The sequence below is a fragment of the Saccopteryx leptura genome, chromosome 11 (genome assembly GCF_036850995.1).
Source record: "Saccopteryx leptura isolate mSacLep1 chromosome 11, mSacLep1_pri_phased_curated, whole genome shotgun sequence".
Taxonomy (NCBI): Eukaryota; Metazoa; Chordata; class Mammalia; order Chiroptera; family Emballonuridae; genus Saccopteryx; species Saccopteryx leptura.
This window is the reverse complement of record NC_089513.1, coordinates 20,263,499-20,280,578: the sequence shown is the minus strand read 5'-3', so window position 1 is coordinate 20,280,578 and position 17,080 is coordinate 20,263,499. Positions and strand designations below refer to the sequence as shown.

The window sequence follows — 17,080 nt, the reverse complement described above, 5'->3', positions numbered from 1 at the left end:
ATACTGGCATTGTTTCGCATGCTTAACACGTGCAGCCCCGTTCCTGGTGGTTAACGCGGACTAACTCACCTAATCTTCTCAGGCATAGTGAAGTATGCGGCTATGACTGCACCCAGCTCATAGATGGGGAAACTGAGGTGCTGTTTATGAAGTGGTTACTAAATAGTAAGTGACTGGCCTCCGGGGCACACATTCTTAGGCACTCTGCCGCGTGACCTGGGGCCTCTGCTCTGGCCAACATCCCGGTCCCCCTTAGACCGTCACTTTTGCCTTAACCCTGGGTAGCTCGTCCTTAAGAAGGTACCAGAGGTGGTTGGTAACTAAAATCCAGGGCAATCTCATTCTAGCCAATACGGTAGTGGTCAAATCCTCGCACCCAGCCCTGCAGTGCCTGGCGTGGGCTCCTCCCTTAAGTGACAGGTGGTAGGGCCGCTGTGGACAGTGCAGCAGCGAGGGGGAGCACAGGGGCATCCTGTGTGGGTGGGCCCCTCTGCGCCAGCCCCCTCCCCTCAGCCTCCAGGGGGCATCCTGTGTGGGTGGGCCCCAGGGGGCATCCCGTGTGGGTGGGCCCCTCTGCGCCAGCCCCCTCCCCTCAGCCTCCAGGGGGCATCCTGTGTGGGTGGGCCCCTCTGCGCCAGCCCCCTCCCCTCAGCCTCCAGTCGTGCCTCCAGGGGGCTCCCTTGCGGGTGCGTTCAGAAGGCCTGAGAGCCAGATGCTCCAGGTGTTACTGGAGTCTTGCCGAAGCGGACAGCAGGCTTCCTACGGCCATGGGGCTCACGGCGTCTGCTCCTTGTCACTTATCTCCGAAATCAGGTAAGACCCTGGCGCTGAGCACGTGGCCAGTGCCCGAGGAGCGGCCTTCCCAGGCCGGGTTGGGCAGGACCCCTGTGCCAGCGCCGCCTTCAGTACTGCTGCGCGAGGTGGGGCTTACCTGTTGGTCTGGCAGACCCCGTGATAGGCCTCGATGGCGTCTTCCTGATCCACGTGCTTCTCACTGTTGGGCCAACTTGTTCTGGCATTAATATTCGGCTCCTAGAGGGCCCAGGTTAACAAAGAAATAACTCGGGTCATACAGTTGCCATGAAATGACTTTATATCTCTGAATAAATTCACAGCACTAATTAAAAAAGACACATTTATCCCTATTTTCATTGCAGTGTTATTTACAGCAGCCAAGATATGGAAGCAACCCATATGCTTATTAATAGGCGACTGGATCAAGAAGAGGTAGTGTATGTATATAATGGCATATTACTTGGCCATAAAAAAAATGTATGCATTTTTACCATCTGCAACAGCATGGATGAATCTAGAGCAGGGGTCTCCAAACTTTTTACACGGGGGGACAGTTCACTGTCCCTCAGACCATTGGAGGGTTGGACTATAAAAAAAACTATGAACAAATCCCTATGCACACTGCACATATCTTATTTTAAAGTAAAAAAACAAAACAAAATGGGAACAAATACAATATATTGTTTTTGTTTTTGAAAAAAAATAAAGAACAAAAAAATAAATAAATAAATAAAAAACAAGTAAATTTAAATCAACAAACTGACCAGTATTTCAATGGGAACTATGGGCCTGCTTTTGGCTAATGAGATGGTCAATGTGCTCCTCTCACTGACCACCAATGAAAGAGGTGCCCCTTCCAGAAGTGTGGCAGGGGCCGGATAAATGGCCTCAGGGGGCCGCATGCGGCCCGCGGCCGTAGTTTGGGGACCCCTGATCTAGAGGATATTGTGCTAAGTGATATAAGTCAGACAGAGAACGACAAATACCATATAATCTCACATATATAAGGAAATCTAAAGAACAAAACAAATGAACAAACAAAACTGAAACAGATGCACAGACACAGAGCACAGACTCAGGGTTTCTAGACGGGAGGGAGTTGGAGGACCGGGTGGAAAGGGTGAGGGACTGAGAAGTGCAGACGGGCAGTCAGACACAGTCACAGGCTGTGAGCACCGCACGGGGGACACAGGCAATAATACTGCAGTAACTACAGAGGGTGAGGGACTGAGAAGTGCAGACGGGCAGTCAGACACAGTCAGGCTGTGAGTACCGCACGGGGGACACAGGCAATAATACTGCAGTAACTACAGAGGGTGAGGGACTGGGAAGTGCAGACGGGCAGTCAGACACAGTCACAGACTGTGAGTACCGCACGGGGGACACAGGCAATAATACTGCAGTAACTACAGAGGGTGAGGGGCTGGGAAGTGCAGACGGGCAGTCAGACACAGTCACAGGCTGTGAGCACCGCACGGGGGACACAGGCAATAATACTGCAGTAACTACAGAGGGTGAGGGGCTGGGAAGTGCAGACAGGCAGTCAGACACAGTCACAGGCTGTGAGCACCGCACGGGGGACACAGGCAATAATACTGCAGTAACTACAGATGGTGTCAGATGAGGACTAGAATTAGTAGGGGGATCACTTCATAACTCTCTAACCACTATGCTGTATACCTGAAACTAATATAAAATAATATTTATTACAACTATAATTGAAAAAAATTTTAAAAAGGATAACTTTATATCCAGACAAGTTTTAAAACAAGCCTTTGAGAAAAGATGAAGGCCCAAGACCATCTCAGATAACAGCAGTTACACCTAGGCAGGGAGGCGACTTTCAAAGGACATGTTGAAAGAGTCACAGAAGGACAAGGCCTGGGCTGGGAAAGGCACAGAGTGTGGATGGTGGGGGTGGGACAGCAAGGACAGTGTCCCCGGAGGACAAAGCACCCAGACCCAGAGGACATGACAGAAATCTGTGTCAGTTTCCACTCCTCCACGTTCATTACTGCCTCCCTACCCCACCCCCACGCTGCCCCAGGGTCCATGCTTAGAAGTGACCCAGGTGGCCTCTGTCCCCTCCCTCCCACTGCACCTCTCAGGAGGTGAACACATTGGGAACCGATGCTACGCTGGACTTCCCGCCCCGGGAGGACTAAGAGAGAGAGGACTTCACCCCACAAACAAGACAGCCGGGGCAAGGGCAGGAGGGGAACCAGGCAGGAGCGCTACGCAGGCTGCGGCCCTTGTCTCTCACTCTGTGGCTTGTTCCTCCTGAACGTGTCCATGGTGAGACATTTTAGAAGATTCTAGAAACTTCCAGCCAAGCCTCCCATGAAAGGTCTGCTGGGAGAGCAGCAAGTTCCTTGCTCTATCTTTAGAGGAGACACCAGAGCAAAAGACTCCGCTCTTGCGGGTTTAAGACCCTCACAGGGAAAGATATGTAAGGAAAACCCCAGCTCTATCACCTGGCGCCCCCCAACAAGCCCAGCCGCGGCCGCCATCTGGTTACCGTGCTCCTGCCAGCAAGTCGGCGCTGGTCAGCACTGACGATCTGGGTCCTCAGGATGAGCACCTCCTCCTTGCGAACCTCCAGCTCCTCGCTGGCCAGCTTGAGCTGGTTCAGCAGCAGGCCGTAGCTGTCCCGGGAGCTGTGGGTGGAGTTGTTCTGGGCGGCCTGGTCGGCCACGGCTTTCCTCAGCTCGTTCAGGTCATTCTTCAGCTTCTTATTTTCTGACTCCAGCTCCTGCCTCTGGAAGACAGCGGGTGTGACACACCCCATTACTCCCCGGATCCAGAGCGCTCTCCTCACGTGCGTCCCCTCCTCCGCCTTCATCAACCAACCACCCCGCCTGTCCCCCTGAGAAGCGAATTGCAACCTCCCCGCTTTAATGATGAGCCACGTGATCCAAGTTCTGACTGGCATCAGCCAGAGCTGGCGTCTGGATCCAAACCCAGCACTCCCAGCTACCAGGGTGGAGAGTCTGACATGGTGTCTCTGTGTTCCCTGAAGCAATTCAAGTTTATTTCTAAGCGTATTTGGCCAACGAAGCCCTTCCTTATAGAAATGCCAGGTGAATCTCAAGCAACATGCTATTAACAGAGGACTTCCTAGAACCTTCATACATTAGTCATCTCTGTGACTGTCCCAGAGAGGATACGGAGTGCGAATCTGCTCAGGTCACACATGGACCCATGTTCTAGAGAACATACCAGCAGCTCTTCCGTTGTTATGGCCACACAGAAAGCCACCAACTGTCAACACCAGTGGAGGAAAAACTACCCGAATTCAGACTCAAAAGTATCACTGACACCCAATTCTGGCATGTATTTAAAATTTTCTGGATAAGATAACTTTGTACTTGAGATAAATTCAGATCATTTAAAGTCTGATGATCACACACTCATTGCTGGTAGGGCCCTGGGACATATGAGATAAAAAATTTCCCAAAGGAGATCCAAAAATGTGGATATGCCTGACCTGTGGTGGCGCAGTGGATAAAGTGTCGACCTGGAATGCTGAGGTGGCCAGTTCAAAACCCAGGGCTTGCTTGGTCAAGGTACATCTGGGAGTTGATGCTTCCTGCTCCCCACCCACTCTTTCTCTTTCTCCCCTCTCTAAAATGAATAAAGTCTTTAAAAGAAAAAGAACCCAAAAATGTGAATAAGTAGGCACTGGTTGCACAATTATAGAGCCGCAGGGCCACAAAACTAGGAGACCACTGGGCATAGTCTTTCTTTTCCAAATGAGAAGGCGGAGCACGGAGCAGAGAAGGCTCCCTGTGATGAGAAGGCGGAGCATGGAGCAGAGAAGGCTCCCTGTGATGAGAAGGCGGAGCATGGAGCAGAGAAGGCTCCCTGTGATGAGAAGGCGGAGCACGGAGCAGAGAAGGCTCCCTGTGATGAGAAGGCGGAGCATGGAGCAGAGAAGGCTCCCTGTGAGTTCTGCAGAGGCCGAGCCAGGACCCGGGCTGGGATCCCGTGGGCCAGCCCCGCCACACACCTTCAGGCCAAGGACAAAGCTCTGCGGGTGTGACTGGCCCGAGGGCCCCGCAGCCAACTCACCCTGCAGGCAGCACAGCTAAGCCTGGAGCCCAGGACGCAGAGGGCGTGCTTGCCCCAGAGCTGGGTCACTGTACTCACTACAGAGGGGGGCGGGATTTCTGAAGCTCTGGTAGGGGGCGTCCAGAGTTTAAACAAAACCCACTACTCGTCAGGGGGCTGTCCACGTGTAGCCTGCTCTCACTCAGGTCCTCGTGGGCAGGTTGTTCAGATCCAGTGTGGTCAGGGTCAGGGCAGGACTCGGGGCTGTGCTCCTGGGCAGTGCAGCTGTTCCCAGAGTTCTGTGCGGTCCTGCAAGTGGGCCCAGATGGACTGACCCTGGCTGACTGGACACATTCCCAGTGGTCTAGTGGGGCTGCTCTAATGCCCCTTTTCTGCACGCCCCCCAGCCATGCTCTGGGCCAAGAGGCCTCTCCCCCTGGACTAGACCCGGACATCTGCAGACCCTGCCTCACATCTCTCCATGCGAGTCTTGAGTTTTTCCAAAGTGGTCTTATTCCACTAGCCACATTCTAACTGAAACCGAGTCAGGTAGGTAAGACATGTGATACAGGAAGAAGTCCATGTTTGGTCTCTGGCCCCAGTTCCTGGCACAGAGCTTCTAAAATTCTTCTGTCCTCTGAGGCCATGAGACTGTCTCTCCTTTGTTAGTTTATTTTGATCATTAGATTACACATATGAGTGAGATCATATGGTACTTGTCTTTCTCTGACTGGCTTATTTCACTTAGCATAACACAGCTGCCAGAGGGGAGTGGGCTGGGGGCTGGATGAGAAGGGTGAAGAGATAGACCGACAGACACGGACAACAGCATAGCAACTGCCAGAGGGAAGGGGGTGGGGGAGGCAGAAGAAGGTAAAAGGGGATAAATGGTGATGGAAGGGGACTTGATCTGGGGTGATGAACACACAATACGATATATAGATGATGTATTATAGAATACACCTGAAACCTGTATAATTTTATTAACCAATGCCACCCCAATAAATTAAAAAAAAAAAAAAATTCTTTTGTAACATCCTGAGTGACGGCCGGGAGAAGCATTTTTGTTTCTTGTAATACTCTTCTTGCAACCACACCTGAGTTTATGCTAATGAGGTGACTTGGAAGATGGGACTGGCAGCCAGGGGAACCAACCTTGTTATTAGAGGGTTGGGGCTTTCAGGGCCACCCACTGAGCTCCAGAAAGGGAGGGGGAGGTCCCAGAGACGGAGTTAGATGCCAACAAAAGATCTAGTCATGCCTCTGTCATGGGACCACCATGTAAACTTAAATGACAGCTCGGGGAGAGCTTCGGGTTGGGGGGCGCATGGCGGTGCTGGCAGTGGCCTGCCTGGAGGGGGCGTGGAGGCTCCATCTTCCCTCAGACCTTGTCCTGGCATCGCTCCGGGTGACCGTGCCCGAGTGGCATCCTTCATCATAAACCAGTGTTGGGCGGATAAAATGTATTATGCTCACTTTGTTAAAGATAACACGAGGCAGTTGCCCAGGTGATATTAATGTGTGTTGGAGATCGTTGTAACCTGGGGCTTGGTTTTGGGATTAAGCCTTTCCCACCCTTTTTGCTGTGGGGCGGTACAATCCAATCATGCCTCAGAGAAGTGACTTTGTATTAGAGACTACCCTATTTTGTATATTGGATTAAAGGTTGTGAAGCTACACTATAAAATGGGGGCAGAACGGGACTTGGCTCTTGGTTCCTGAGGTTAGCATGAGAGAGCAGAGAAAGTAGAGCCAGCAGCGGAAGGAGGCCACGTGGAGGCGGCCAGGAGAAGCAGCCAAGATGGCGGAGTACTGAGTGAGATGCCAGTCTGTGTAGAGTTTGTATCTGGGATAAGGAAGGAGATGGGGAACTGAGGAGAATAAGGTTGGTGAGCTAGAAACCTTTGATTCTAGGAAACTCGGATAAGTCAGTGGCTTTGTGAGCACTGAGTGTGACTGGGTTTTGGAGCCCAGTGTGTGTTTTTACTTGCCCGCCGGGTGCAAGGTAGGATTAAAGGCTATGGCCCATCAGTTTTTGGCTCCGCTGTTTCTTTACCGACTGTCCGAATCCAATGCGAACCTGCATGGGCCAGGCGGCTGTGATGGTGGCCCTGGCCTTGCCTGCTGGCTCTACAACCAGTAACAGGAAGTTAAGGGCTTTCTGGAGTCCTGTGTGATGTTCTCACAAACGATTATACCTGAGGAGGGTGTGGTGGGATCCCCCTGATTTATAGCCAAGTTGGACAGAAGCGTGGTGACCCACTAATGTGCCTGGTATCTGAAGTGGGAACAACCCAGTGGGGCTGAGCCCCTAGCCAATGGGTCTGTGCCAACTCCAGAAGTCAGTACCAGAAATGAGTGGCCGCAGGACACCCAGCTGGTGTCCACAGAGAACGTGGAAAACTCCACAATTTTGTCTCAGACGTATTGTGAACAGAAAGTACAGTTTCCTATTAGCATGTTATAGTTCCTTGTGGTAAATACAAAATGTCCTTCATTTCGAAGTGAGGGAAGGGGAAATCACGTTCTGTGGGTCTGTCTACCCATGAGCAGGTCGGAGCGCACAACCAGCTTCCCTGCTGCCCCGCTCCGACACTGCCCTCCGCAGGGTGGGGGCGCGAGAGTCTTACCTTCAGTCTGTTGTAGGCGAGGTCTGCATCCTGGTCCAAATCCAGGTCGTTCTTTGGTGGTTCCACCTGCACGGAGAGAGACAGGAAGGTGAGCACAGACCACAAAGCAGATGTTCCGCAGAACTGTTTCCACCCACAGTGGAACGGTGAACACGCTCGCTGTTCCCTTGTGTACGCGTGCTCCCTTCCCCCTTCGAGTGCAGCTGGCTCCTTCCAGCACCATGCAGCGCTCCACAAACACCTCCCTCCGGCCCCGGCCCCCGCCCCCTCCTTAACCTATTCACGTGATGCTCACAGGCACCTATGGGTTGAATATACGTAACACTGTGTTAGGTGTTAAGTCCCCCCGAAAGATATGAGAAAGTCCTAACCCTTGGTCCCTGCAAATATAACCTAATTTGGAAATAAGGTCTCTGCAGATGTTATCAAGTTAAGATGCGGGCATTAGGATGGGCCCTAATCCACTATGACTGTCCTTAAAAGAAGAGAAGACGGATACACAGGGAAGACGGCCATGTGAAGAGGGAGGCAGGGGTTGGAGTGATGCAGCTACAAGCCAGGAACGCCAAGGTCAGCAGCAACCACAGATGCTCAGAGAGAGGCCTGGACGATTCTCCCCAGAGCCTTTAGAGAACGTGGCCCTGCTGACACCTTAACACTTGACTTCTGGCCTCCACAACTAGGAGACAGTGCGTTCCCGTTACTTTGTGTAAGCCGCCCCCCTGGGGCACTGCTGCGGCAACCCTGGGAAACAAGCACTGCAAGACTCATGCACTTATTGAAGAGACTGGTTAACAGATAGTGATGATATACTGATTAATGAGGTTGATGAGCTACTCTCAGGTTTTTTGGGACGTGCGTGCACATGTGTATTCTGTTTTCCCATATAGATCACTCTGAGCACCTTGCAAAGCAGCCTGCTTCCTCCTGCCAGTCTACAACAGACTGTGATAGTCAGCCCTCTGATGCCCGGCTAATGCTGGCTGACATCAGGACTCCCAAGCTGGTGGCTGTGGACTGCGACAACTAGAACACTAGTCCATCAGGACTCAGTGGGGCCAGTGATTCCTGTAATTATTTGGGAGCTATTCACCTGACAGATGAGAAGGGGCAGAAACACCCTTATAAATGCTTAACTGCTTAGGGTGATTTCAAGTAATGGGTGGTAGTCTGAGTAAGGTGGGTTTTTGGAGCTAAAGTCCGACAGTGTTTAGATTATCTACAGTGCTAGCACCCTTCAGCCCCAAGAAAGGCCAGCACACATGTGGAGGGGCTGGGTGTGCCTCAGGCTCGAAGGCTGGGGCTGGATCTGAGCATGTCCTGTGGTTACATGGACAGCACTATCTCCAGCCTGGCAACCCAGGAAAACAGCTCCGCAAGGGGCTGGTCCCTGCATTCTCTCTCACCATCATCAGCAGAAGGGATGTGGCCGTTTGGGATCAGCAGTTAACCCGCCACTCTCGTGGGAGAGGCCTGTGCTTGTGTTCTATGTAGCAGGATTTGCTGTATGACTGTGGCCAACTGCCGAGTCCATCAGGCTCTTGGAAAAGAGGTCATTCACTCCAATTCAACTTGCTGTGAGCATTGACAGGCGCTGGCTGTCATGTTTCTTAGTGGGCAGCCCAATGGAATCACCCAGGGTGACTTTGCCAGGCCGGGGGAAAGGGAGCCAGACAGACGGAAAGTCTATCCTGGCTGGCTGTCCGAGGCCCCATCCCCATGGTGGGCTCGGTCACTCCCACATGGTGTCACATCCTACAGACTCCGCTGACTTTCCTTACGCAAAGGCTGGCCTCTCTCTACAGCTGGGAGCCTGGGTCGTTGCTCTCCAGAGTAAAGACCCAGGTGTCTCAGGGTTCTTCTTGGGACCAAGGACAGATCCAAGACCCTCACCTCTGCCAGGTTGTGTCAGGGTGTTACAGAGGGGTTCTGTCATCTCCCCGCCCCACCATGTCCTTCTCACTAAACCCCATCAGAAACAAGGTCAGTCATTCTCAAAGAAACATCCTCAATGCATGTAACAGTGCCATGGGCCAAGCCTACAGTTCCAACTCTTGCTCGGTGATTAATTTTTGAGCAAAAAATAAAAAAATAAAAAATACCCTTTTTTATTTGGTATCAAGACAAACAAACGACCTAAAGCCAGGATTTTGAGACCATCAGGCATGTCTGTGGTGGGGAACTGGGAGAGGGAGTCTCCCGGGCAGCTGGGGGGCCAGGCCCGTGTCAGGCACTGTCCGAGGTCGTCTACACAGTTGTGCATATATTTGATTTGTGCTCACCTGTCAGGAAGCTTCTCTTCTAATTGAATGAGTGATTTATAAACCTAATCTTTTCACTTTCCATTCTGAATCCAATCCCCGGAGAGACTGAAATCCATCAGCAAGATTTACCTCCCCACTTACTGTTCAGAACCCCCCCCCCCCCCCAAGAATCGACTAGCATCTGTAACACATCTGCCTGGAGAGGGAACACAGGTGTTACAAGAGGAGACTGTGTAGAGGTGCGAGCAGGGGCAGGTAGAGCCGAGGGTGCGGGGAGCGTGATCTGGAAGGCGATGAGGGTACAGGCGTGGGAAAGAGGGATAAGTGACTGTGAATCACGTCCGCCCCGAGCCAGTGGGGGGCTCAACTCAAGCCAACGTCAGATTCCAGCTATCAGAGGGCGATCGATTTTCTCTGCTCTAATACGACTTCTGCTTGCATTGGTAGTTTAATCACACACCCTGGTCCTCCTTGTAAGTGGGTAACGATGCCACAGGCTCCCTGCTGACTTTGCCAGTGGCCAGCGGAAGCGCTTTGCCCTGGGGCATTGTAAAGCTTACTTCTGCCCAACTGGGGTGAGCTGGGGCATGGGCAGAGAAGACTCCATTGTGACGTCAACACAGGACAGAGTTACCCTGACAGCCAGCCCCAGCACAGCCCTGCAGGGCCACTCCTGCACGTGGCCCTGGGCGGAGCTGGCTGGGTCGCTCTCTGATGCCAGCACCATGATGCCAGCACCACCGGCGCTGCCTGGGGGCCGCTGCCCTCCGCGCACCTGGGCGTTCCTGCCGTCCTGTTGCTCCCTCTTCTCCAGCTGCGCCTGCAGCTTCCTCCTCTCCTGCTCGAGCTCCCGCACTCTCTTCTGCAGCTTCAGGAACACGGTCATGTCCATGGCCGCCTTCTCCAGGCCGAGTTCCTTCAGAGAAAGACAGGGAGCAGGAGGAGGTTTTATAGAGTAAGTGCCTTAGGGAACACCTAGCAAGCACCTCCCTGCCCACTGCTCTATCAGCCGTCTGTCTCCTCTCTCCTCCCAAACAGCAGCTCACGCTCAGACACAAAGCCAGTGTCAACCAGCCATCGTTTCTCATACTGCCGTCGGTGCTCCAGGCTCATTCCGTCTGGACAACATCTGAGTCTGAGCCATTTACATTCCTCCCGTGTAGCCGCTGCGGATAAGCGATCACATACAGAGTCCAAGTACACTTGGATAAAGACACAGCCATTTCCTTTGGAAGTTAAGAGAGCTCACTTTTGGAAAACAGCCTCATCCCAGAGAAACTGTTACGAACACTCAGACCATGATGCTTCCTGATGAAGAATCGATGTGGTCATTCATCACCGCAAATGTGCTGCCAAACTCCCCTGACGGCACCTTGAAACAGAACCAGCGCCTGCCCTGTCACAGAACCCATTCCTCCAACAGACCTGACAGCCTCCACGTCCCACAGTATTTCCTTTAGATTCATCCTGGGCTTGCCTGCCTGAGTTCTGTCACATGTGGGTGTGTATCTGGATGAGCACATCTGTGTTGATTTTTAGTGTCCGTATGGACATATGTGACAAGATAATCTGGTTTGACCAGCATTTATTTTTTTTTAAATTTTATTTATTCATTTTTAGAGAGGAGAGAGACAGAGAAAGAGAAGGGGGGAGGAGCTGGAAGCATCAACTCCCATATGTCCCTTGACCAGGCAAGCCCAGGGTTTCGAACCAGCGACCTCAGCATTTCCAGGTTGACGCTTCATTCACTGCGCCACCACAGGTCAGGCCATTGACCAGCATTTAATGAGTGCTTTGTGCTTAGCCTGATGGCACCTGCCGCTCTGGCCAATACCAAGAACCAGTCTCAGCTGCCCTGCAGAACTTAATCCCCTGAGGGAAGGGCATGCACAGGGCGGCACACGAACACGTGGGTGGTGCACCTGGAGGTCAGGTTGCTGAAGCCTCCAGACTTGAGAGAGTACAGTGGCAAGACCAGGGCCTTGAGCTAGCATTTATTCAATGCTGACCAAGTGCATGTGGCGAGCAGCAAACCACACGGACTGGACCACGGACAGACCTTTTACCAGAGGTCCTCCTCTTCTCTCCTTCCATTCTTTCGTCCATCGCTCACTTATCATTCTTTGTTTTTTCTTTATAGCACTGAAGAGTGCCTGCAATTATATTACAAACTTCTCCCATCAACTAATTGTTGTCTGACTCCCCATCAGGTGGGCCCGCTCCGCAAGGACAGGGGCCTCCCCCGGCGGGTCGCTGCTCTTTCTCCAGTGCCTCCCGGCAGTGCCGAGCAAAAGGACGTGCTCAAAACATGCGTATTTTTATGAGGGTCTCTCCTCCACATCTATCTTCACGTGCTTCGTAAGGTTTTGTATGCTTGTGAGTTTCTTCTTTTCAAGTGCCCGTGGAAAAATTGTATATCTGTGCACCTTTGACAAGATTACACATAGACTCTAAAGTTCACTGTGTGATACATTAGGTAGTGATTCTATGAGGCCATTGCTGACAGAAACACAGTCACTCAGCAGTGTTTGTGGTCCTGAGTGTGATCCAGTCCTGAGTCACGGAGGAACACATTCTTGCGTATTTATTGATATGGCTGCATGCACTGGGACACTAGACGGGGACCATACATTTTGTCTATTTTAATGACTTAGTTGTTCCTTCATAAGTGAGCTATTTCATATCATTGCAATCGGTTCTTGCTTTGCAAGAGGAATCAGTGAGCTACCTTCTTCCTTCTTTTCTGGAGAGCGGGTGAGGGGAACCATAACGCATGGTTTTGCATGGTGAATGTTAACTCCACTGCAGTCCCAGTGGTCCCTGTCAGGAGTGAGCCCCTTGAACACTCCGATAGCCACCAACATAGCAGCAGATCTCTGTGGGGGCTCCACACAGGTAGTAAACACCCTGTCTGTTGCACAGCCAGCCCAGAGCCTGCCGTACTCACCTCCACCTGTGGGAGGGCATCCTCGGTGTCTCCAACCTCAGAGGTGGAAATGGAGGGGTAGTTGGAGTCAGATTCTAAGCTACTTTGGTTTGACGGGTTCCTCCTATGACCTGGAGTTTGCTGTTTAAGGAGAAAAACGTGAGAAATCATTATGAACTAATGTCAATAAGAACTATTACTTTTCAAAGAGCAGTCGGCCCTAGGGTTGAACTTCTGCCTCATTTGTAAGGATTGGGTTCCCTAGTCTCTTAAAAAAATACAAATCCTTAACACAGAGGCCAAAATCTCTGAAGAGTCCTGGGAAATAACCCCCATCTGGCAGTCTTGACAGTACAGACAGTCCCCACACTGGGTTCCTTCTTGGAAATCTGCCCCCAAAGGCCCCCACCTCCATCAACCTGCACTTCACCAACTGGTTTATGAAAACAGTAAGCATATCAGACGTTACTGTTTACACTGCTCACTTAAAATTGCCCTTTTTGCCTTGCATCTGATTTGGCATTGAGAGTAAAAACTGATCTTGGCAGGAAAACTTGCGAGCAGACCCGGGACCGCTCTGCGCACGCACTGATGCAGCCGGGACCAGCTCCCCACGCATGCCTGTTGTGACAGGGGATGCTCCCAGAACAGGAAACGAGAGAGAACACATCCACGTGGGTGGAATTTCCCTTGAACTCTGAACTGAGATCTTTGCAAGATCCCAAAGTCAGAAGAGGTGTGACTGCCGGGCCCAGCTGGTCCCTTTGCGATGCCCCCCGCAGAGAAGGCGGGCATGCCGGCGGTGCCCCTGCACAGGTTTACTCAGCGCCCGCAGTCAGCCAGCTGCCCAGGGGCTGGGAAAGCCAGACCTGGGCCTGCGCTGCCGGCCCGCCCCCCTTGCCTTTATGATGGTCATCTCGTCCCGAAGGTTGTCGTATCTCTGCTCCAGCCGCGAGTACTCCTTCACGAGGTTCTGGTACCGGGAGCGCTCCTCCTCCAGCTCCTTCTTCACCAGGAGGTTCTCCTTGACGGAGTTCTGGGCTAATTCATCTGGGAAGCAAGCACAGGAAGCGCCCTGCTTCTTTCTGAACGGGTTCCCCTCGCAGGAACTGTCTCGTGCTTTCTGACCGACGTCTTGTTAAGAGGCTGCCCGTGACAGCTCCGAACACAGACACCAGTGATTTTACCCAGCAACCTTCCTACTGCCCAGCAAAGGAAAGCTCAGGTCTTTGCAGGGGGGAGGAAGTGGCCACCCCCGGGGAGTGGGGGACAGAGGCAGGCCGTGTGCGTGGCAGTGCCCTCAGCCTTTCCTGCACGACAGCTGTCCCAGCCGCTGCTGGCAGCATTCCTGGGAGAACCCAGGTTTCCTTCCAGAGACGGCTCCCTAGTCCCGGTCTTTCTGGTCCTTGGAGTTCAGAGAGATGAAAAGAGATTTGAGAACCTAAGGCCAAAGGTTAGAAGGGAGGGAAGGTAAAAGAAAACCTGGATGGGCTGTGTTCTCCCGCCAAAACATATGCAACCAGTGAAAAGAAACAATTTTTTTTTTTTTGTATTTTTCCAAAGCTGGAAACGGGGAGAGACAGTCAGACAGACTCCCGCATGCGCCCGACCGGGATCCACCCGGCACGCCCACCAGGGGCCACGCTCTGCCCCTCCGGGGCGTCGCTCTGTTGTGACCAGAGCCACTCTAGCGCCTGGGGCAGAGGCCAAGGAGCCATCCCCAGCGCCCAGGCTATCTTTGCTCCAATGGAGCCTCGCTGCGGGAGGGGAAGAGAGAGACAGAGAGGAAGGAGGGGGGGGGGGAGGGGTGGAGAAGCAGATGGGCGCTTCTCCTATGTGCCCTGGCCGGGAATCGAACCTGGGACCCCTTGCACGCCAGGTCGATGCTCTACCACTGAGCCAACCGGCCAGGGTCGAAAAGAAACAATTTTTAAAGGAAAATTAAAAGTAGGTTATGTTTCCTTGTGGTCCAGGGCAGGGGCCTGAGGACGGGGAAAGCGGATTGGCTGAAGGGCGCCCTGCGTCAGGCGAGGACTGGGGTCTGTGGCCTCCCACTGTTCCTCTGTGGTCAAGCAGCCATAAGGGCTGAGACAGGCGACCTAGATGTGACCTGAGATTTGCTCCTCAGCAAACATAAACAAATGACCCACTGGGCAGAAGAAACCGCGACAGGGCTTGTGGATGCTGAGGACAAATGTAGAAACGGCAGGAGTGCAGCTCCTGAGCGCTCACAACGTGGCAGACACTGGCGTGAGCGATTCTCGGGCAGTATCTAACCTCACGGGAGCCCGAGGGCTGCACTTGAGGTCTGTTCTGCAGAGGAAGAGACTAAGGACTGCAGCTGGTAAGGGACTTGCTCCAGGCCACGCAGTGGCGTACGGCGGCCACCCTCTGAGTGCAGGTCTCCCTGACTCCCACGCCCACAGATGTTGTCCATCATCCACGTGTCTCACAGCAGTAAACCGGGCATCCAGCAGGAACGTGGAGTTCACCCTCCTTTGTCCTCTCTCTGCTGCACAAGCTCTGTCACCCACTGCAGTGTCCTGACTAAGTACACATGCGCTAGGAGTCTTTGGGGGGAAATCCTTGTGGAAAGGAAATTAAAACTCAAAATGACAAACCAAGCACTTGGGTACTTACCTTTCAACTGGCCCAGGATTTGGTGGTTCAGCTGTTCTTTCTCGTCTTTCAGGAGAGCGTTTTCCTGCTCCAGGTCTGCAACTCGCTGAAAGAGCACAACAGAGACAGGGTTCCCCTGCAGAGCTGGCAGAGGGAGCCTCCTTCGGTGGGTTTGCATTGCAGCTGGTCGTGTTCAATGCTCGTGTTATTCAAGAAAATTGAATCAACCAAAGCTGCTCTCGTTTCAAGGGAAAAAAACGTACATGGAAAGGCAAATGCCGTTAAAACGAGACGGATGAGCCCAGCACTGTCTATGCAGGTGTCCCCAAACTACGGCCCACGGGCCGCATGCAGCCCCCTGAGGCCATTTATCTGGCCCCCCACCGCACTTCCAGAAGGGCCACCTCTTTTTCATTGGTAGTCAGTGAGAGGAGCACTGTATGTGGCAGCCCTCCAACGGTCTGAGGGACAGTGAACTGGCCCCTGTGTAAAAAGTTTGGGGACCCCTGGTGGTCTCCCAAGGCCCACAGAAACCTCATGCAGAGTCTGCTCCATGCTCTCATGCCTGTTTGGAACTTCCGACAATAAACAGGCTTTCTCGCGTTTGGCTGCTTGTCTTAGTTAATTCTGAGTTCTCAGACCTGAGTCTCAGGAAAGCCCGAAGCTCACAATGAAGAATTACCCCTGGCTTTGTCCACCTGCCCTCACCTGCCTGCCCGAACCAGCACAGCCTGGGTGCTGGGACAGGAAAGGAGACTTGCTACGGACATGCGACTGTCCGCTCGGGTGTCCAGCTTCCGACAACACCGCCGGAGGAAACACGAGGCCAACGTTATCGCAAAAATGGCAACAAATAGAGAATGAAAAAAAAGGAAATACTAATTAAAGAAAAAATCCAGTCTGTTCAGAGGAAAACGTCTTAAAACAGTGTAAGGCAAGCTTTTTTGGAAAATAAATGTTTTTGCTACTCAATATTAGAGCAAATATTTGTATGGATTTAAAAATATACCAGTTCAGATGTGCTCTGAGGGGATGAGAAGTTATTGTTAAAGGAAGACGGGAAAGGGGTTTCATTGTTTCTGGTAACAGAGAAGCTAACGTGCCGTGGGTCACGCTGGCACTTGCTCTCCAGAACGCCTGGAGACTCACTCTACAGGAGGACATCGAGGGGTCTTCCCCACTGACGTCACACTGCCTTCACGACACAGGTGAGGCGTGCTCTCCGAGGTTCCGTGTGGAGAAATGCAGACACACACAGAGCACCTGCAAAGAGCTCCAAGCATTTTCAACTGCTTCAGATTTCAAGGAGTTTTCCACCTCTGTAAGTAGGGCTCAAAACAATCTTCCGGGAACCCGTCCCTTCTCTGCTGCAGGACACGCGGGCTCCTCTCTGCCCTTCTCCATGCGGACAGGCATGGTTTCTCTCCTAAGCTTACGTGTGGAGGCGCTGCCCAGAGCTGCAGAAGTGAGGCTCTGACACGCGTGCACGGTTCTGACACGACACTAGGGCAGGAACCGCCGGTCTTACGTCTTTATGTCCCGGAGATGGCCTCCAGCCGAGGGATTATAAATCCCTTCGGGTCAGAGTCCTTAAGTCAGGCAAGGGGGCGTGCTCGGTCCCTCAAGAATTTCAAATGAGATAAGGTTGGTAGGAAGTTATATGCACGTAGCTAATGATACCAAACTGTTACTTTTATCAACAATTTACTGTCTATTATAATGACAGGCAGTGGCTGTTTTGTGCCTAGGGGGACTAAAGCCTGGGTTGGGGGTGACGGTGAGGGACAGGACGACAA

The 17,080-nt window shown here is 52.4% G+C and overlaps 1 protein-coding gene across 2 annotated transcripts in view; it reads right to left on the bottom strand.

The window, feature by feature from the left end:
* The window catches only part of MYO5B (myosin VB), a 320,122-nt gene that overhangs the window by 29,481 nt on the left and 273,561 nt on the right, over window positions 1–17,080 (bottom strand). For both annotated transcript variants that reach the window (XM_066352739.1, XM_066352738.1), the window contains exons 23-29: window positions 15,306–15,390; window positions 13,567–13,715; window positions 12,687–12,806; window positions 10,515–10,655; window positions 7,476–7,541; window positions 3,314–3,553; window positions 932–1,032 (exon numbers count right to left, since the gene is read on the bottom strand). In XM_066352739.1, coding sequence (XP_066208836.1) covers window positions 932–1,032; window positions 3,314–3,553; window positions 7,476–7,541; window positions 10,515–10,655; window positions 12,687–12,806; window positions 13,567–13,715; window positions 15,306–15,390 — 902 coding nt within the window. The remainder of the gene's footprint in view (window positions 1–931; window positions 1,033–3,313; window positions 3,554–7,475; window positions 7,542–10,514; window positions 10,656–12,686; window positions 12,807–13,566; window positions 13,716–15,305; window positions 15,391–17,080) is intronic.